This window comes from Anas acuta, chromosome 2, assembly GCF_963932015.1.
Source record: "Anas acuta chromosome 2, bAnaAcu1.1, whole genome shotgun sequence".
Lineage (NCBI taxonomy): Eukaryota > Metazoa > Chordata > Aves > Anseriformes > Anatidae > Anas > Anas acuta.
The window spans coordinates 86,349,764-86,371,347 of NC_088980.1; the positions used below are offsets into that span (position 1 = coordinate 86,349,764).

Genomic DNA, 21,584 nt, shown 5'->3' on the forward strand with positions numbered 1-21,584 from the left:
TCCTCTAAGAACTGCTGTGCATGGCTTATTAAGTACATTGCAAAATCCTGCAAGCTTAATGCTTGCATTTCTGTAGGCCCCCAGTTGTACCAGCTGCGGATGTAGATGAGATGCATACGGTTACTAGACGGTCAAAAAAAGTGGGTTCATTTGGCTGGTCAGGGAGTAGGCTGACCTGCTTGGAGTTATTTGACCAGTGAAAATATCTTGCCATAATGTAGGTTTATTTCACTGTTAACTAAATGCTACAGTTTCTAGCCTTGATTGAAGAGCTTGCAGATTTTTGTGTTGGGACTGTGCTGCTATCTAATTGCTTTGAAGCTTTTCTACAGTGTTACCCAAAAGTAAAAAATGATCATGCTGCACATAAATGCACGTGTGGACATACAAGTTGCTCCTTGATGTCCAAAACAGTAAATGATGATTAAGTGACAGAGAAGAAAGAAATTATTTAACTTGTATTTATTTTTTACATGTTTTAACTTCAGCATTGGAACTATATATTCAGTTTTATTGCTATATAAAGAAAATCAAAGCTAAGAGCAGGTCATCTCTGAGCTGCTCCTAATATTGTGAATGCATTACAATTACTAAAGCAGATTACATCGGTGCCTAAGAAAAACAGAATTCAGCAAATGAGTTTCAAATGCTGGTTTGACTTAGTCAAGGGCTATGTCTTATAAGTGGGTATGCAGGAGCAGTTCATGTTTATGAAGTGCTCTCGTATAGATTTTCCTCTATTCCTATCTGGTACAACTGGAAACATAAGAGATTTTATTTTCTGCTGACTTAAGAAAAGGCCTCATGCAACTTAAACTAAAAATAAATAGCTAAGTGAATAAATGACCATTTGTAAACAGCATTAACGAGTAAACAACAGCCATACTATTTTTTGCAAAGGCCGCCTGATTTGCTTCCTTGATAGCAGGTACCCATTTAGAAAAAGCAAGGCTGTGTCACTTCAGGTTTTGCCCTGTGTGTTTCCAAAGCATGAACCAGGAGAACCCATTTATACAACTCCTCTGCTAATACCTTGCTGAGAGAAGAGTTGGGACTCCTGTATGGAAGTACAGGGCTCTCTTTGCACTGTCTTAACTTATGTGATTTTACTCTCTCTTTCTCTCTCTTTCTCTGTCTCTTTCCTGATTTGGCTGCTTAGGGACAGACAGGTAATGGAGAAGAAATTGAAAGGGAAAATACAGGGAAAATGTAAATGAAAAGAAGTTATTATAACTGTTATAATGAAGTGCCTTTCATTTAAATATAAGAATGTAACGCTGAAATGAACTTGTGATCCTGAAATGCATTTTTAATGAGTTTCCTTTTTATTTTGCTGCTTCAGTGGCATATTTTAAAGACCCTTTGAAAAAAGCCACATTAAAAACCCCACCAAATGCCACAACATGCAAAATTGGATATTGGTTTATTCCAAAACTGCTGATCAGGAAGAGTGGCTCTTCAACACAAAATGTTGCAGTCACTTTATTTAAATGAGTTTGAATTTGCATTGTGATGTGCCATTCTGATTTAGAAAAAAAAAATTAGATTTTCAGATCAAATTGACCCAGCCAGTGAAGCATTAAGAAACTGGCAGGTTTAGTCTGAAAGCCTCATGTTATATCAAACCTGCAGCCGGTGGAAGTCACAGAGCAGCAGTGAGAAAACAACTTTTTTCGCTGAAATCTTTCTCTTGTTACTGCGTAAGATTTTTTGTTCTCACATATTTTCTCCTTCTCCCCTTAGGAGAACGCCCTTTCCAGTGCAATCAGTGCGGGGCCTCTTTTACCCAGAAAGGCAACCTTCTGCGCCACATAAAGTTGCACTCGGGCGAAAAGCCCTTCAAATGTCACTTGTGTAACTATGCCTGCCGACGCAGGGATGCCCTCACAGGCCACCTGAGGACTCACTCGGGTAAGTGAAGGTGCGGGACCACTCGGGGGCACCGAGAAGGTGGGGGCTTTGATGGCCACCAAGCCTGAGAGGTCTTCTCACCCTGGGAAGGCGAGTAGTCTCATGGCAGTGTTAACCAAGCTGTGAACTGGCTACAGTGTTTTAGCAGCAAAGAAATGACTAATTTCTGCTTGCACTCATGATCCTTCAGCTGAGCTGATCTTTTTCCCATACTTCTTGGCCAATTAGAAGTTTCTGTATTAGGGTTTCATCTTACAAGCCTTGTGTGAGTAATTCATTTCATGGAACTACCAACATGAATGAAAGCTGTTGAATGCTTTAGGGCTTAGATGTCATTTATCCGCATACAGAGATATCACAGGGTCTAAGCACAGTAGGTTTTAAGTCATGAAGTCTCAAAAACCTTCAGTCTGGTAGTCATTCTCAGTGTAAGGCGTGAATACCACCTACAGCATTTAGCAGCAGTTATTTGTTGCATCTGGTTATTACAAGTATGTTGAAAGAGAATAGTGGGGGCAAGTGAGAGGGAGGGAGAGAGAAAGATAAGAATATTCCAAAAATGAGGATTCTGCTAGAGGTTTTCTGCATTTTCCCTCAATAGTAATATAGAGATATGAATGAATATTTTTGAATAGTTGCATTTTTCCAGTGCTGTTGACCTCACTGATTTACAAAAGCCCTAGTCACATTCCTTCTGTGAAGAAAAAACAATTTAGCAACTTTATAAAGTACCTTAAAAAGCAGAGTGTAGTCTCACCAAGTTTCACAAGCTAAGCTGGAAATACAGATTGAATATGACACCTCCAAGACAAATTGCTGGAACTGACACTGGTAACTTTACTTGTGAAAGGTGACTTTGGGGACAGTTGCTTTGACTAGTGGAAGGAGGCTCTCAAAGGGACATTTTTGTGTTGTACAGAACTAAGGAAATTCGTCTAACACACATTAAATGATAAGAACCCTAGGGTTGGTCCCACGTATCCAAAATAAATTCATGTTTAAAATTCTATTTTTCCTCTCTCCCCCTTACTGATTTTAGTGGCTGTGGAATTTAAACCATGATTTTTCATACATACATGAAACTACACCTCAACACTTTCAGCAAATGCTTAGGATTCCATAGCTAAAAGAAAATGCATAAAATATAGATTTGGATTGGTTCCTGTAATTAGAAAATTGACACAAAGACATTATAAAATGAGTTAGATGCCTGAGTCTGATATTCACCTGAGAATTTGTAAATAAAATTCAAAAGTTCAGCTGTATAACCACCTAAAATTGTTAAACCACTTATGAGGTGACAGTCTTTTCACACTAAGACAGAAAATTCAGGTCCAGAAGTCCACGAAACCCAACTATCATTGTGAAATTCCTGGAACTGCCTGGATCTGCATTGGTGTAAAACAACACTTTTTGTCAGGTCCTTTCTCTTGAATTTCCAGAAGCAGAGAGCAAGGAAACACATGAAATCTAACAATCTACCAATCATTGTCCTAAAAGAGTTGAGCTGATTCTTGTTACAGGAGAATTAATATACGGTCATGGGCAGGTGCAAAAACAGACCTATGAACAGGTCTTCCTTGTTCACAGTCTTCGTGGGAGCTAGGCTTTAGGATAACTTTACTCAGATCTTTGAAGGTGTCTCAGTTTCTAGCTTGCATAGATGTCATTTTGGAAGATTTAGTGTTACAGTCCTTATCTGATGTGAATCATCTGAAATAAGTTTGCAGCACCCACAGAATTGGCTTGTTTATGCAAAGATATACAATTAGTTTTCCATTATTTTCTAAAAATTGACAAAATCTTTCTTCAATTCACCTCATGGGTTTCTTTTGGGGTGTTTTTTTTGTTGTTGTTGTTTGTTTTGGTTTGGTTTGGTTTTGTTCTTACCAGTATTAACATGCTGTTGAATACCTCATCTGAACTTTTCAATTAATTTTATTTTCTCCAGTTGGCAAACCCCATAAGTGTGGATACTGTGGTCGCAGCTATAAGCAGCGCAGCTCTCTGGAAGAACATAAAGAACGCTGTCATAACTACCTTCAAACCATGAGTATCTCAAGCAACCTTTATTCAGGTAATAAAAGCATCCATTTGGGGGTTAGCAGTGTACTGTCGCATACTCAGAAAAAGAGTTTAAAAGGAACAGTAGTACCATTTGTGGCATCTTTTCTTTGTCGGAGAGGCAGAATGTTACACATACACCCAAACACTACCATATTTATAATATTGCATCTGAATTTATTCTATATTTGATAAATATTTGGATTTTGTCTTATTTTGTTTAGCTCAAAAAAAAAAAAAAAAAAGCCAAAATGAAAGTCAGATACATATTAAGACATTTGCAAGACCTAGAACATTCCAGTTCACTATCTCAAGACCAAAATGTAACTACATCATCTCAACACTTTTTCCTTTTGCTTGGAGACCTATATCACAGTACATCTGTGGGTGTGTTCTTAATAATGAGTTAGTTAATATCAATGGTTTAGGTAGGACTGGAGGATCTCCTGCAGCATTTCTTATCTCCTGCCATTCCCAGGATCTTAATGGACTCTCTTGATGACTGGGACCAATGCATATGGCAAGAATGAGCTATCTGTCTTTCATTTCAGTCTTCCAAACAAGAGGACAACTAGCCAGAGGGATTTAACGTAGCCAATCTTACTAAGCCCAGAAAGGGTAAGAATATGTTGACAGCCTACATCAACGTCTTCCCATGTCCCACCAGTTTTAATAGGAACTGTTGCTCTTCTTTGAGAAACTGGTCTTATGTAGAATGTAAAGGCCATCTCTTGAAGAATATAGAATCTAAAACTATGCCCAGAAATACAGCAAGCAGGCATATGTTGGGGCTTAGATCTTTTTCTTTTTTTTTTTAACAAAGATCATTAGGATCTGTATGGGATTGTTTGCAGAAAGTACCCACACATAATTTTAGCTAATTGTAATATCTAGCATCTGAGCTTCAGGTTGAGTAAGTTATGTTTCTTGCACACCTTTTGATCCTGTCAGTATATATTATTCAGTTTGTCAAATGACAAAGTGGAAGGTTCTCTCTGACCCATTTTCAATGATGCCTCATATTACATCTGGACAGAACCTGAATATGTTTTTACATGCCATCAAATAATGTAAAGTATATGCACATAATGGTAACTGGCATAATGTGACTGACAACTGTCTGGCAGACAGTGTGTGAGAGCAGTGCCTCTTCTAATTTTATTGGGGGGATGGAGAAAGTATAAATAGAAAAGCCCAAAGTAATATACAGTAGGCAGCAATACTTACTCCTCAAAAAGGTGATTGGATTTAGAAGCAAATATTCTGTCTTGGAATTCAATTTTTCAAGTGTCTGGCACTGGATTTGAAATGCCTGCATGCAACACATGTAAATCAGCATGAATTAGTAGCTGAACTACTTCTAAAGACTTAATTAGTAAGCAGAAATGTCCATATGAAATTGATGTCAGGAATCAGAAACTATAATTAGAAATATTATAGTTTTAGAGATAGATAGAACTTTGTTTATAGCAAATCATGACAGAAAAGAGTTTACAGTAACTTAGTATTGAATGTCTAATATCTGATAGGGGTGAAAACCTGGGATATTGATGAATGCTTTGGAAGAATTACCTTCCTAGCATATACTGAAAATATCACATAAATCCACATTAGATATAATAAGAGTGATTTTGCAATTTAGGAAAAAAAATACAGGATTAACTTCTGGTTTTAGCCCTTGTATTCTGCCCAAGATTTCACTCTTAAAAATAAAATTCTAAATATTACTACGCAGTTAATAAATCAATCCTTTATTTTTCTAAAAATAAATCTTGCCCACTTTTATTTTTTTCCAGTATATTGCATTGTAAACAATCTTTTCTGTTTCACTGCAAACAGGGTAGTTCTGGGTATACATACCAACATACCATTTTGCAATGTTTACATTATTTCCCATATAAACTCAAAGATGAAAATGTGCAATGAAACAGTTCAGAATGAGTGAGCATCCTTCTGGATTTTTTCTTATATTTCTTCTTATATCTAGAAAATGAAGTAATTATACTGCCACTATTCTTACGATATGTGAGGGTGTGATACAGAGCTATGAAGGCCTTTCTTTTTCCAGACTCAGAAAAATTGGTACAAATATTTTCTAGGGCATCTGATTTGACATTCTGCTACAGCGGGTTGACTTTTTACAGCATTTTTAAAATACCTCATGCAGAATAAATTAAAAAGAATAAATCAGTTGAAAGAAACTAAACTGGTAAAAGGTTTCCATCAGCTTGTAAATCTAACAAATGTAATTGGGAAAGTACTTATATAAGGGAAAGATCCAGCAAATACGAGTAAGAAGGGAAACAAGAGATTGTATTCATATTTTATTTTTTGATTGCTTTCTTTAAGAGAAGGAGATTCAGCATGAAATTAGGAACCTGTTGAAATTAGTGGAAAAATTCTTTAGAGATCAGTGTCCATGTGAAGCTCTTCTCTTGGAGGTATTCATTGGAGTTTTGCATTTGACTTGAGTGGAAGTGTGCTGAAGTCCTATCAGGCCTATGTAAAATCATGGAATCACAGAATTGTTTGGGTTAAAAAACATCTAGTTCCAACCCCCCTGCCATGGGCAGGGACACCTCCCACCAGACCGGGTTGCCCAAAGCCCCATCCAGCCTGGCCTTGAGCACTTCTGGAGATGGGGCATCCACAGCTTCTCTGGGCAATCTGTGCCAGTGCCCCATTAACCTCTGAGTAAAGAATTTCTTCTGAATATTCAATCTAAATCTCCCCTCTTTTAGTTTAAAGCCATTCTCCCTTGTCCTGTCCATCCACTCCCTGACAAAGACTCCCTCTCCAGCTTTCCTGTAGGCCTCCTTTAAAGAGGGCTTCCAATACCTAAGGTTTCCCCTCTGTGCCTTTTCATCTCCAGGCTTGACAACCCCAAGTTCCTCAGCCTGTCTCCATAGGAGAGGTGCTCCAGCCCTCTGATTATCTTTGCGGCCCTCCTCTATATGCACTCCAACAGGTCCATGTCCTTCTTGAGCTGGGACCCCCAGAGCTGAAAGCAGTGCTCCAGGTAGGGTCTTAGGAGAGTGGAGTAGAGGGGAAGAGTCATGTCCCTCGACCTGCTGGCCGTACTTTTTTTGATGCAGCCTGGGATACAGCTGGAAAACCATATATAACAGAGAAAAAATAGTTTATGAAGCTTAAAAAGGGTCAATTACAGCTCTTGAAGCACCTGTGGATTTTGACTAGGAAAGACAATTTTTTTTTGTGTGTTTGTGTTTTTTTTTTCAGTTCATAAACAAAGAATTACAGAAAGTTAACAGGTGGGTTGCAAATGTCAGAAGGGTCAGTTGCAAAGGCTGCAAATTAGTATTTGATTTAACTTGTCCAAGTTTATATATATTAACAGTTTTAAAAGTTGTAATATTGAAAGTTTGAATGAAGTTGAAGATATAATTTACCCTCTTTTGAACTATGAGAAATGAACCGTTGTACGTCCTAAACAGATACTTCTCAATCCTTTCACTTTTATAACTAGAAATCCAATCTCCTGTTTCACTGCTAAACTATCTGCTTTAAACATTCTTGGTAAGTCTCTTCCTAAGTAGTAACTGGAAGCCTTAGCCAGTGCAAGATGCTATCACATGGTTATTCAGTGTTGATGAGATAGCTTCAATGTCCTTTACTATCCTGCACCCTCATGACCAAATGCTGTTAATTCACATCTTGTGTCAGTCACAGGCTTTTGCATCTTCATGAGCTGGGGCATCATTACATCTGACTCCCTGTCATGGCAGCAGTGAATCAAGAGCCAGCCGTGTGCTCTTCTGCTTGGTAATGTGAGCCATTGCTGTCTGGGGCACTTCTCCTGCTCTTTCCAGTTATCCACCAGGGCCTCATGTTTAAATCTTTCAGGAGCAATGAAACTTCTACAGTTTTTGCTTTTATGGCAGTTCTATATCATCGAAATAATATTGCACAGGACCTGCATTTTCCCAGCTACTAGGAAACAGACAAGTACCAGACTAATGGTTCTGGGAGCCTTTCTCACAGCTAAATGGAATAAATCCATAATAAATTCTCAGCAAGCACAGAAAGCAAAATGTAGCAAAGTACCTCACCTAGTTGAAATAGTGTGTGGAATCTAAGTCTAAAAACCATGTTTTGCTTCTACCTTTTATAGTAACTCACAAGTTCAGGAACAATATAAATATCCTAGTAGCACGTAAAAATAAAATTAACTGCTTTCCCACCTTCCTCTGAAAAAAAAAAAGAAAAAAAAAAAAAAAAGTGCTGTGATCTCACAACATATTACCTTTTCATTATTTGCTGGAAGTCAGAAACACCTTTCCATGTATTTTTTAGCCATTGTTTCGCAGGTTCATTTTCATATATCCCTTCTGTTTCTGCAGGAAAATACTGAAGTGAAATGTAGTGAAATAGTCTCCCTGCTCTAGAGCCTCACAGCCAAGTTCCTTTCTAATTCTACAGTGTCTTAGCAGCTGCAGAAAGTTATAAAACAGGTTTGAGTATCAGAAATCAGCGCTCCACTACAGATGTGACTTTAGCAATTTAGCTGAAATTGTGATTTAAAGTCGAAAATTGCATTGAGGAAATATGGCAATATTTACTAGTGGGGAAAAAAAAAAAAAAAAAGTAGGGGAAAAGGTAGGGGGCATGGTGATGTAACTTGCAACTACATTTTCCACTACTGGAGCTGAGAAGTTTGTCCATTGTTCCTGCTAAAGAAGTGGTAATCATGTAGGCTGTTCGACTGTGAGAGGTGGGGGTGACAGCGGGAGGGTGAAAAGACGAGCTGCTTCGCATCCAGTATAATGTCAGAGCCTCACAGAGCAGTGCAGAGTGGCTGTATATCAAGGGCAGAGTGATTGTGCTACATACAGGCAGATGCCTTGCAGTTGCAGTCTCGTTTCTGTATCCTGAACGAGGGAAACATGAACATGTGTATAGAGGTTAATCAGCGTAAGGGACTTTGTTACAGTCAGAACTGACCTGTGTCTGCAGTGGTGAGCTCCGTGTTTGAACTGGTTGAGAGCTGGAAGACATTAGCTAAGAAACTTTAACCTGAAGACGATGGTTCCATTAACATGGAACAAGCGTGCCTAACCCTTCTGATGTCATTTGATTTCAGTCATAAAAGAGGAAACTAACCAGAGTGAAATGGCTGAAGACCTGTGCAAGATAGGGTCAGAAAGATCCCTCGTGCTGGATAGACTAGCAAGTAACGTCGCCAAACGTAAGAGCTCTATGCCTCAGAAATTTGTTGGTAAGAGTTAAACGTTTGCTGTCTCCTAAAAAAATGAAACAAAACAAAAACCCCAACAAAACTCACAGGATTTTTACTTTTGCTTTATGATTTTAATTGTTTAACTAAATTAGCAATATTTACTTCTATAGAAGCAGATACAGCAATGTGTTGGGGAAGAAAAAGCCAGCCAATCTGGCTATACACTATACATTTCTGCAAGTTTAAATTCCCATATCTGGAGATCTATTTTAAGTCTTTCTTTTTTTTAATGCTTATGAGCCAGATCTTTACAAGATCTACCCAGGTTCCTGAGGTTGCCTTAAGAACCTGAAAGCAGCTTTATGAATGTCTTCTGTTGGGGAAGTATTTGACTACAATTTCAGGATTATTTTATTATCTTATTAGATGAGATCCAGATCTGGGCATGCTGGTATATGTGAATTCATTCATGAATAGTTGAGCATAGCCTGGATAACGCTCTTCACCCCTTCACAAAGTCTGTATATTTCTACAGCCCAAAATGATTGTGGAAATAAATGTACATAGTTCTGAGAATAATATCTAAATGAAAATAACGTTGGGTAAATTCTAAGTATAGTGCAAAAAAATCATGGCTGTTTGCACCTAGTAGACATATTTTTTGTCTTAACAATGAAAAAACAGAGGCTACACCTATTTTATTCTGCTTGTTAAGCCTTCTGCTAAATGATGGTTAGATCAGTTCTGTAGCAGTCAGACACAGACAATATTTTATCAGCTATATTGAATTAGTCTTAAATGAGTAATAACATGCGAAATTTGATGATAGCATATACTCATGTCTACTCAGATTCTTTTATAATTCTCTGTACATTCATTTATTTATTCTATAAGAGACAGAGAAAAGTGAAGTCTTTATAAAAACACAGATTATAAAGGTCTTCAGTCAAAAGTCAAGGCAAAACTAGACCCATTTATGTGACAGAAATTGCAAATAAACATTCTTCAGTGAGGACACAAGAATGAACAGAAAATTAGTATTTTTGAGACAAGGGAAGGAGAATCTCAGCTACAGCTGGAACAAAAAGTTTGCAGTCAAAGTCCAAGATTGTGTTCAATTCCCAAAGGAAAAATTGCAGGAGGTCGTCAAGGATAAAAAATGCTTATGCTCAGAAAATGAAGGACAAAATTTGTAGTAGAGTTAGCTACTAAAAAATATAGCCACCATGTGAGGCAAACCAGATTCCTTTAGACTCCCCAGTATTAGACTGTATTAGGCAAATATATTAATTCTATGAAAGCTCCAGGAAGACCAGAAGGGTTAAAATCTAAAAGGTATTAGCAAGCATCTTACATGCAATTTAACTGTGGGTGTGGACAAACTTTTTCATTCTCTTTTTTTCTCTTCACCCTGAGAAATGGTAAAGGCAGCCAGTTTAACTATGAGTATTAAGAGAGCAGAGTTTTCTGTCAGTTAGTTATTCAGGGTGCAATGTAGGAAGACAGTGTACTGACAGGAGATATTTATGGAAAATTGATAACCTTCAAAAGTATAAACTTTTCAGGCTGGGAAATGCCCTCAAATCCTTTCCTTTCCCATTCTCACCTGCTGCCTCATGTAATAGGTAAATTCCTGATTAACATGAGGTCAGGGCAGTTGGTCAGGAGACCTTTGTGTAATAAAACATATTTATTGTTCCTGTAGATTACTGTGTCATCCCAATCCCCATGCTGAATTACAGGGAGAAGGAGCAAATGGCATCCTTTGCATAAGAGAATGATTGTCTGCCGCTTCCCCTGTTGTTCTCACAGCTAAATCCATTATCTATCCAAAGTGAGATTGTTCACCAAATTAAGCCAGTTATCTGTAAAATTCTTTGACAGCAAAAGTGTTCACGATGCCCTCTATGTATTGCAAACTGGAATAGTTCCCAGACCTGAAAACAGAACTGGGCCTTCCAAACTAGAGAGTGGGAACGACAGGTGAGATTGACACATGTTTATCACACTAAAACAATAGGCAGCAAAGAAAACTGAGTGGTAAAAAAATAAAATAAAAGGTCCACATGCGCTGAGTGCGTTTGTGTTACTGTTTAAGTACTTGCTGCAGAACTCTGAACAGTGCAAAGCTTGAAGTGCATCAAACCATTAGTAGTTTAATTTACTTATGCTCTAATAACCACAGAAATGAGCTATTATTTTTAATGAATGCAAGTATTATCGGCTTTGCCCAGATGTAGAAATGATACCTGCCTACCTCAAGTTTGTGTATTTTCAGACAGTTCTGTGTGGAAACAAATTTTTCTTATGAGTACTTGATCCTTTCAGTCCAAGTACCAGCTAGTTATGCTACATAAAGCAAATACTACCCAAGAAACGGCTATTAAAATTATGGTTTCCAGATGCCCAAAATTTTGTGCATAATGAAAACCAGTCCAAATTTTCAGTGATATACAGTGTCCATTGAATACAAATGATCTTGACCTCATTTCTTCCCCCGTGAGTCAAGGGTATATGTTCTTATTGGGAGAGTTTTTCTGTATATCAATCAAGAGTCTTTCACAACTCCTATTATGAATCTTGAGCCTCAAACTCTGCCTGAAAACTATACCACTAGAATGAGTAAATCTGAAAAAAACATGTATGCATCACAGTAGTGGGGTGCTCAAATTGGCAGAATGATAGGGAAAGGAAACAAGAGGAAGCAGAAGCTTGTGCAGTACGGTTAGAAAGTGCCCGTACTCTGCATCCCTTATAGAAACTTATGTAGTGCCAGGAGTGTTTCTTTCTCTGCTTGCAGAGCATGGACAAACTGGTATGGAACTGCACCTCATGGGAAAGGCAGACAGTAGGACTTTCTATACTTGAGGCCTGTCATTGCAATAGGTCATGCCAGAAGTTTTCTAGGCTGTGGTTTTGCTCTTCACTGGCTTTGAATATTCAATTTGAGTAGAAACTGGGTGGGAAATCATTGAGGAATTAATTTGGGGAACTTCTGGTAATTTTTCCATGCTCCTATTAGCATTTATTAGGCAAATGAAGATACATTTTATCGTGTCATTTGTATATTGGGGTCTTCAAGGAAAAGGACAGGGGAATCTTCTAAGGTCTGCAATTAAATGTCATGTTGACTAGGAAATGGTGACAGCACTACAGACTTCATAGAGATGTTTATGGCTCTCATTGCATTTCCAAAGATTTCCTGCAGAGCTAGGAAAGCTATCCAGACGGTACATGATGTGGTACTGGTAGTCCCTAGGAATATATTGGGATTTTTCTCCCTTTTTTATCTGTGCAGATTTGTTAGGGGCCTAATAACATTGATGGTTTACAAACACTGTTTGAGAATACTGTTCAGGTTCATAAAATCAGTGTCTGTGCCTTTAAATAGTTTCTCCCACTTATTAACTTTTACCTTCTATGTTTTTCTTGATCCTTTCTGTCCAGAAATTTTCAATCATAGAATCATAGTATATCACAGAATATCCCAAGTTGGAAGGGACCCACCAGGATCACCAAGTCCAACTCCCAGCACCACACAGGTCTACCCAAAAATTCAGACCATATTTTGAGAAATTATAGTGACGTTCAACATTCAATATGTGGGGATCCAGCCAGAGATATATTAGTGCAATCTGATTTTAAGAAATAAAGAGTACCCCTTAGCTTTGGCATTGCAAATCAGAGTCAAGGTTAGAAGCAGTAAGAATCTTGCTCTGTGCATGCCTTTCTACCTGATAGGAAAAATATATGGTTCTTCCCTGCTCTTGTAGGTTATAATGTTTTTGACACAAAATTTCTAAGAGCATGTGAACCTTCTCATAATGTGTCTAATGTATGGCTTGTTTAAAAAACAATGCGTGGGAGGAAGGTTGCAATATGGAAAGTTAAGTTTTTGTTGGTTTCTTTCAGAAATTACATATGACCACAGTAGTGATATGGGTTAGTTGTAAGAAACCGAAAGTTTAAAACTAAAACATTGTAATTACAATTAAAAAAGTGTAATGTTTTAGGGAAAAATTGGTAATGTGTTTCATTCTCTGAAGTATAAAGCCCAGGCTCCCTGTAACTGTGCTGGTACACTAGCCACAAAGGTATGCCCCAGTTCACTGCAGCAGTCAGATGAGGGAGTTCACTTAGACAGGATAAGGCAAGGATGAAGCACTCAATCTGTAGCTCCCACAAGTCCCCATAGAATTATTTTAAAAAATCTGTTTTCTTCCATTTTGGTTTTCCAAAGAGCTCAGATTATTTTTCAGGTTAAAAGAGCACCAACCTACCAATTTTCTGACCAGCTATATTAGAGATCTGTGAATACCACAAGTGAATTTCACATGTGGATTTAATCAGTTCTGTTGTTTGATTAGTCCATGGTAATCATCTCCTTAATTATGTAGGAATGAATGGTCTAACTCCTGACTGTTTTCCACCACAGGTGAGAAATGCCTGTCTGATCTTCCATATGATGCCACCACCAACTATGAGAAGGAGAATGAGATAATGCAGACGCACGTCATAGACCAGGCCATTAACAATGCCATCAGCTACCTGGGGGCAGAGTCCTTGCGCCCCCTCGTCCAGACACCGCCAGGTGGCTCTGAAGTGGTGCCCGTCATCAGCCCCATGTATCAGCTCCACAAACCTCTCGGGGACAATCAGGCTCGCTCCAACCACACAGCTCAGGACAGCGCAGTGGAAAACTTGTTGCTGCTTTCCAAAGCCAAATCTGTCTCCTCTGAACGGGATGCCTCTCCCAGCAACAGCTGCCAAGACTCAACAGATACCGAGAGCAATAACGAGGAACGCAGTGGTTTAATTTACCTGACAAATCACATAGGTCCCCATGCAAGAAATGGCATATCCATAAAAGAAGAAAGCAGGCAATATGATGTCTTGAGGGCAGGTACTGACAATTCCCAGGATGCTTTCAAAGTGATCAGCAGCAATGGGGAGCAAGTGAAAGTTTACAAGTGCGAACACTGTCGAGTCCTTTTCTTGGATCATGTGATGTACACAATCCATATGGGCTGCCACGGGTTCCGCGATCCTTTCGAGTGCAACATGTGTGGCTACCACAGCCAGGACAGGTATGAATTCTCTTCCCACATAACTCGAGGGGAGCACCGTTTCCACATGAGTTAAAACTCCTCCGGCATGGATCCAGCCTCAACAGCTGCATTACTGGAGCTGCACAAGCAACAACAGCAGCGAAGCACAAGTCTACTGGACAGCAAAAGGAACAAGAAAATCCAAAATCCAGAGATCTTCTCCCACAAGAAAAGAGTTTTCTTTTGGTAGCATGCATTGCAACTCAGTTTTCTAAAGTGAACATTAAAGTTTTTACTGAAAGTATTTGATCACCAAAAACCTTTAGTAATGTAAGTAGGAGCTTTTGTAGTCAGATAGCTGAAAGCCCTTCCCTTAAGTGATGCTTCTTGCAAATCTCCCTTGCCAAAACTGTTAACCATGCGCAGAATGCACAACACTGATGAGAACATGATAGACAGGAATGGCCTAGCTTGCTCTCTTAACACCCTGAGCATAGGGCTCTTCCACCAGATGCATATTTTTTGACTTTCTGGTATTATTTGACTCATTTGGGAAGAATTTAAAGTCAACTAAAGATTGTAGGGGCCCATCGCAGATGACTTCACAGACAGCTGGGGTGGGACTGGAACCCAGCCAGAGGGTCCAGGGTTACTTTGGCAGGAATATGTAGAGTATTTCCACGTGCAAGGGTGCTTCTGGGATTGACATCATGGCATGCCTTGTTTGTGTCTCTAGGCAAGCGAGCAGGTGTGTGACAGATACGAGGCACACCCCTGTAATATACTCTGTGAAGTACGGATTGCATTTAATGTATAGAAAAGAGTGTCGATGGCTCTTCTTTAAATAAATGTTTTCTCTCCCTATCCAATAAAACCCCACTTTTCATTAAGAAACCCCTCCTCTTGCTGCATAAACAAGTTACAGTGTATTTAATTTTTCTTTCTCTTTTAAGTTTTAGTTAGTTAGAGAAGTATGATGTACAGTTGAGAAAAGCACTAGCTAGAAATATGTGTGGCAAAAGTCTCCTTATGCACATTTCTCATCTTTTTACACTGCCTGGAAAATACCCAAATACCCCTATATTTTGTCTGTGAGAAATTCTCACTCTGCTACCACAGAAGATGTCCTCTTGTAGATTTTGTGGCTCTACTTGTGTTGCACTTAATTACTTGTAAAACACCGAGCTGAATTAAACCACCCAGTCAAAAATCTGTAGCCCTCTCCCTCTTTCCTTACACTTGCTATTTAATGAGGGACCAATCCCTCAAAGGTGGGTTCCTTGGCAAAGGTGCTGAGCACCCTGGCTTCCTATTCAACAAAACACTTACTATGTACTTTAAGTTAATTTTACTTTAGCAGAGCTAATTTTAAGGTTAAAAAAAAAAAAATGGTGTATTGCTGAACAGAGACCAGAGAATGCAGCGCTTTGCAGAGCACAGTAAAATCTGTCAAGAGCTTTCTCCATGGCAGCTTCTGCTGCAGATATTGTAACTTCGGTCAGAATAAAAACTTCTATGACACATACTTTTTATCCCCAAACACATCTGATATAAAAAAAAGTATTTTTTAAAAACTTCTTCTTAACTTCCTCTTCCAAATAGATCATTCCTTTCCCTGAACATCCCCGTAGTGTAAGATGGGTCTAAAAAGAAATCTTGCAGCTACACAAAAAACTCTCATTGGTGCTGCAGCATTTCCTGGTCAGCATTCATAAAAACAAGCCACCCAATTAACTTAATGAGTAAATACTTTCACTCAGAATAACAAATGGATGTTCTCCAATAAACAAGATCATGTAACCAACAAGGGGAGCAGTCTTGTAATACAGTTACATGTTCTCCATCCCCAAGTGCATGCAAGGACAGATATGTGTTATAAAAGAGATTTGAGGGAACTGTGAACACTTGTACCTAGGGCAATTCTGCTTGGTAGGCGTAGTTATATTTAATGCACAGTTCTAGTACAGACACCCAGTTCCTTCTTCTGCTTTCACTTTTGCAGGTGTAAGCCAGGAGCAACAACACGGAAGTCAGAGGAAAGATACTGATGAAATAATGAATTATAAAACTGTGCAGAACAGAAGCTTTTACACTCTTACCTTTCTTAGCTTTTTATGCCACTGGCAGGACACTTACTGGATAGAACGTGTGTGCACAGACAGCAGTGCTGTTACCCTGTAAGTGCATGTGGGCGTGCACGGTGTGCAGCTTTGTCACCAGATGCCTTGCATGCTTCTCTGCAAACTGCTTCATGTACCTGCTACATCAGTGAAAACAGATCGTTAACACACACCAGGAAGGGCAGAGCACACTGAGTGGCCAGAGACCCCCAGACATTGGTACAACACACCACAGACCCAGAGCTGAGCTCCTCCTGCTCCCCCATTTTAGCTCTGTTCCCTCACAGGACAGCAATTACGGTTTGGTCAGCGATGTTTGTTACATATTCAGCTTCTGGACAGCCTGTGTGTGACAATGAGGCAGTACGGCTCTGTAAAGGGATGACCTGGAATAGACCTTCAAGGGAGGAGCTTAAAATTTTGTTTGGGTGTTCTAAGTAAAGTTTAAGTGGGTTCATTTTTTCATAGTTGGTAGGAATACGTTCACCTGTCCTTACCCCTCTCAATTTCCAATTGATTCAGACCAAGAAGGGACAAAGTAGTTTCTTAGCCCCTTTTCAACACCATTTGTGTAGTCACTCTGCTTTTATTACTCTTCTACCACTTTTCCACTATTCTTAGACTTAGGTCTCTATACACCCCATGTTATAATATTTTTTTTAATGCTCCATTTTAAGACACACAAAGCTATAAAATAGGGGATGGGGGTGGCAAAAGTTTACTCAGGTGATTTTGTTTATTTGTTTTTATGAAAATACAATACAAATAAAGCCACATTCCTCAATCTTGTAAGCAAGCATAGTTTCAATTGAGTTCAAAACTGCCTCAGACTCCGCTTTTAAATACAATTTCTGATTTCTGGCAAGGTTCACTGCCTTTGCAACATTTGTGTGCTCACATGCATGTGTATGACTTTCCGTGTCGCTTTTCTCTTCAACATGCACATGCCCTAACAAAAGTTTTGTGTATCATAAATATTTTATATACATATATAAGTGTGTGTATATATATATATACATCTAAAATGGTTTGTATCACATGACGATGCACTGTCAGTCACAGTGGGTTTGTTTCCTGGGTCTGGAGCTTTCTTATTTATAGTATCACAGAATATGTTGATGTTGTATATTAAAAAGTACAGTGGTATAAGTAAGTAATATTAAGATACAGTGTATCAGAGGGCATAGTCAAAATGCAGAAGCAAACAGCATTCCCTTTCATGAAGGGGCTTTTTGGGGTTGTTTTTTGTTTGGATTTTGCACAAAATCACCTTCCATTTGTTTAGAACCAAGTGTTTCAATAATTTTATTGATGAACATGCAGGGAAGACATGAAAGTAGGATGTTGTGTGTGTACATCTAAACAAACTGTGCCCTCAGAAAACTAGTTTAGCATAATCTCCCTTTTCTCTCCTTTGCTTTTGGTGCAATAGCCTAAGATGGTTTAGCTGAACCCTAAAAAAATAAACATGGTGAATGGCTTTAAGTTTAGACCTGTTTGAAAAAAAATGAAAAAGAACCGCTTCCCAGCCCTCCCCAGGCACTGCCTTTTCCAACAGAAACATTGTATTTACACATTTCTTTTCTGTGATTTTCTATTGTAACTTTGTTTTATCTTTGAGAACATTGTATTTAAAAAAAAAAAAAGCAAATTTCATAAAAATTGGAAATGTTATTAAGTTATGTCTGCAAAGTGAGATGTATCTTGTAAGAGAAGAGAAAGTGGTTTAAAAAAAAAAAAAAAAAAAAAAGAAAGAAAAAACACCAAAACCCAGGACATTTCTGTTGCTCTCCTGGTAGGAGACAAAGTAGTTGTGCTCATCTGCATGCGTGGGCAATGTGTGGTCCCATGTGATGCTCAAAGGGGAAAGCATCAGGCAGAGCCTCAGCCTCTGCTGCTGCACCCACAGCTCACCTCACAGCGAGGCTGACCTTGCTGCCCTCCCAACCCGTCCTCTGTGGCCAAAAAAGTGGCGCTGTTTCAACCACCCTGCACCTCCTCCAAGCCACCTGAAGCAGCCCTATCAGGCCACTTCCAGCTGAATATCAAACCCATACACTTGCTACATCCTACCTGCAGTGCCCCCAGCCACAAAAACTTGGGCAGCTGCTTCGAGCGCCTGACTTTAAGGAGGTTTCTTCCCTTCCAGCTGTCCCTCACCCTTTCCTCCCATCAGCAAGGCTAAGCCATTACCGAACACAATTACTTCTGCATGTAGAGCCATGGTAATTCAAAATAAAACACTGAGGAATTATTTCTACTACTTACCATAACAAAGGTGATTTCTCTGTGGGTGTCTCTGGTTCCCTCAGATTCCAGCACAGTAAATTTCACATCACATATTTAATGCAAACAAGAATCATTGGCTGGTTTAGGAAGAGCATAGTTTATAAAGTTTTAGAAATATTTCCATTTGTAAAACTGTATTATTGTAAACAAAATGAGATTAAAAAAAAAAAAAAAAAAAAAAAAAAACTAATGATATTGTAATCTTTTACAGGTTCCCAAAATCTAGATTTTTCAAATTACTGTGATAGGTTTTCATCAAAAACTGCTACTACTTTTCTACAAGAAGGAAGCTTCTGATGTTCTGATTCTTTTGTTCACCACCACAGCCAGTTCTCAGTAAATGAGCTGAACTACAAATTTCTGTTTCAGCAGGTGACTCTCTGGCAAATTAAACAGGGGCTGTTAGTAATAAATCACAGAAATAAACCAAATGTAATATTCCCCATCAAAGTTACTAAATCTTTGAACTTAAGTAGAGACATCCACAGATAAATGAAAGTTTGTGTAACTAAAGATCCGTACTATCTATTATGTTGCAAAGACTCTCTTTCCAATCATCTTATATTTTTGTTACTCCTGTAGCTTGATTAGATTACATCAGTAACTGCTGTAGGTGCAAAGAGATGAAGTATTACACAGATTCAAACACAGAACAACCAGGGGTGAACATTTTCAGCTGTGAGTCCCCAGCTAGGCTTCCCAATCCATCTAAACATCAAAAACATCTAAACATTGAAACAGTGTTAAAATGTGCTCGCTCACCAATGCTTTCTAGTCCGTCTTTAAAATCATGAAATAAACAAAAACATTCAAAGTTTTTCCCATAGATGTCAAAATGAGAACTCAGAGCCAGACCTGGAGCACATAGATGTGATAATGAAACAATTTCCTAATTATTTGAGGGGTAGGGAGGGAAAAAAAAAAAGAAAAAGAAAAAAAAAAAAAGAATACTTTATTTGAGGAAAAGTGCTTAAAAATGCTCCTGACTTTCCCAACAGACAGAAAGTATTGCACCATTTTTGCCAGCTTGTGAACAGAGCTGATCAAAAATGAAGGAGAGAAGGTTTCCCACTGAAAGCTTCAAACTTTCAGCAGCAGCAATTTGAAAGCTGGAAGTGTTGTGACTGGAAAACCAAAGTGTTTGATTTCTGAAAAATCTGTTCCCCTGTGCCTTGTGGGTCAAAGCTCAAGGGCATCCTCCCCTGCTCTGGGCCAACTGGGTTGCATCCGCAATCACGAAATGCAATCTGCTGCCTGAAAGGAAAATGGTGTGAGATCGTCTTGTGGTCCTAATGCATCAAGGAAGACCCAAATCCATGAGATCTGGCCTGTAAAAGCCAACAGGAATCTTCATTTTTGAATGAGGTCCATGATCACCGTTTCCCAGTTTTAATTTTTGGCCCATCTTTTCTTTTTCCCCAATTTTTCCCCAAAATTTCAGGGCTGCTGAATGCACAATTCTCGACTAAATCACTGAAGGCTGTGCACATGCGCATTCCTAAAATCCTGCCACTGCTGCCAGAAGATGGGTATCAAAAAATAAATAAATAAAAAAAAAATAAAAAAATTTAGCAGTTTCCCCAAAAATGAGGTGGATGGCAGTAAGAATTACAAAGCCAGGCCTCAGAGAGGAGGAGTTCATCACATCTCAACAGAAAGATGGACTGCAGCGAGCGTGGCTGGAATTGCACTCACACCAAAAAGGAGAGATTCCTATTAATTGCAGTGAGAGTTTGGCTGAATTCAGCCGTTAGCATTACAGGTTGTTAATTTATTTAAAGTAAGGCCTCACTGCTTTAAAGAAGGTCCCAGGTCACAGAACAATTCCCATTTTATCTGTCCCGACCACACGTATGAAGCATGTGAGTGATAGAGGGCAGCTGCCGCTGTTTCTGCCGCGGGTGGCGGCTGCAAATCACACAAACCAACGCCTTCCTGTCCCTTGGGAGAGAAGTGAAGGTTCTGGTTTATAAGCAGTTAGTGAAAAAAAAAATAAAAAAAATCTACACCTTGCAGCAGACAGTGAGCCCAGGGCTGGCAGGGTGAGGAAGTTAATCAGCACCGAGCAGGCTGTTCGGGATGAGGCCAAACAGATGGCTCGTCTCTGAAACGGCAAAACGGGAAGCAGATGTGGCCACCGCTTCTCCCCATGCATAACTGGGAACCAGCCGGTTGGTGAGGAAATTTGCATAACAAGGATAATTTGGTATCAAAACTGTCCCTAGAAGTGATCTGAATGGATCTGGGCACAGTTGACAGTTTTCACTTCTTGTTTCCCACTCAGTGTTCAACCAGATTAAATTTTAATTTTGAACCTAGTGTCTGCCCGAGGTTGCTTTTAGCTATTTTCTAGGGAAACTATGATGCGGGCAGGGGGGACTCATCAAGTCCGTACTGAAGCTTTCAGGGCCAAAACACTCATCTCTCTTAAGTCAGTGAAAATTTTAGTGACTAATTTCAGCGGGCTCCCGTTTTCACTTTAAAGCCTGTAAACTTCACGCCACCCCACGAACAAAGAGTAAAACCTCCCAAGCTGGCATCCCCTCTTTGCACACACCGAACTTCATCGTGACCGGAGGCGAGCATGGTGCAAGCCCAAGGTGCAGCCCCCGCTTTGCAAGCTCCTTACTGTGAAGAACAGAGCCCAGAGCCCCAGATGTGTGAGCTCGTCTCCTCTCCTTGCCTCCTGGCAGCCAAAACAACTCAGAACACAACATAAATATTTGGGCAGCAGCTTAACATGTACCTATGATATACTATAAGTGAAGGAGGGTTTTCTTTTTTATTTTTTCCCCTCTTCCTCTCTTTGAAAGGCTGTAGTAATGTCTATTTGACCACAGCTTTTACTTTAGTGTTCCTGTTGCATTGATAAAGACTAAATACTGCAGTCTTTGTACACCATCAAAATTAGAGATCCAAAGAGCTCTTAAAATTCAAGGATGTTCAAATATGGAT

At 39.2% G+C, this 21,584-nt stretch overlaps 1 protein-coding gene across 15 annotated transcripts in view; it reads left to right on the forward strand.

The window, feature by feature from the left end:
• The window catches only part of IKZF1 (IKAROS family zinc finger 1), a 73,886-nt gene extending 55,868 nt beyond the window's left edge, over positions 1–18,018 (forward strand). For 9 of the 15 annotated variants that reach the window (XM_068671061.1, XM_068671069.1, XM_068671060.1 and 6 more), the window contains 4 exons: positions 1,744–1,911; positions 3,863–3,988; positions 9,077–9,211; positions 13,608–18,018. In XM_068671061.1, the coding sequence (XP_068527162.1) occupies positions 1,744–1,911; positions 3,863–3,988; positions 9,077–9,211; positions 13,608–14,314 (1,136 nt within the window). In that variant the 3' untranslated portion in view covers positions 14,315–18,018. The remainder of the gene's footprint in view (positions 1–1,743; positions 1,912–3,862; positions 3,989–9,076; positions 9,212–13,607) is intronic. The other 6 variants (XM_068671070.1, XM_068671063.1, XM_068671065.1 and 3 more) reach the window with 2 other exon arrangements.
• The last annotated feature ends 3,566 nt before the right edge of the window (positions 18,019–21,584 follow it).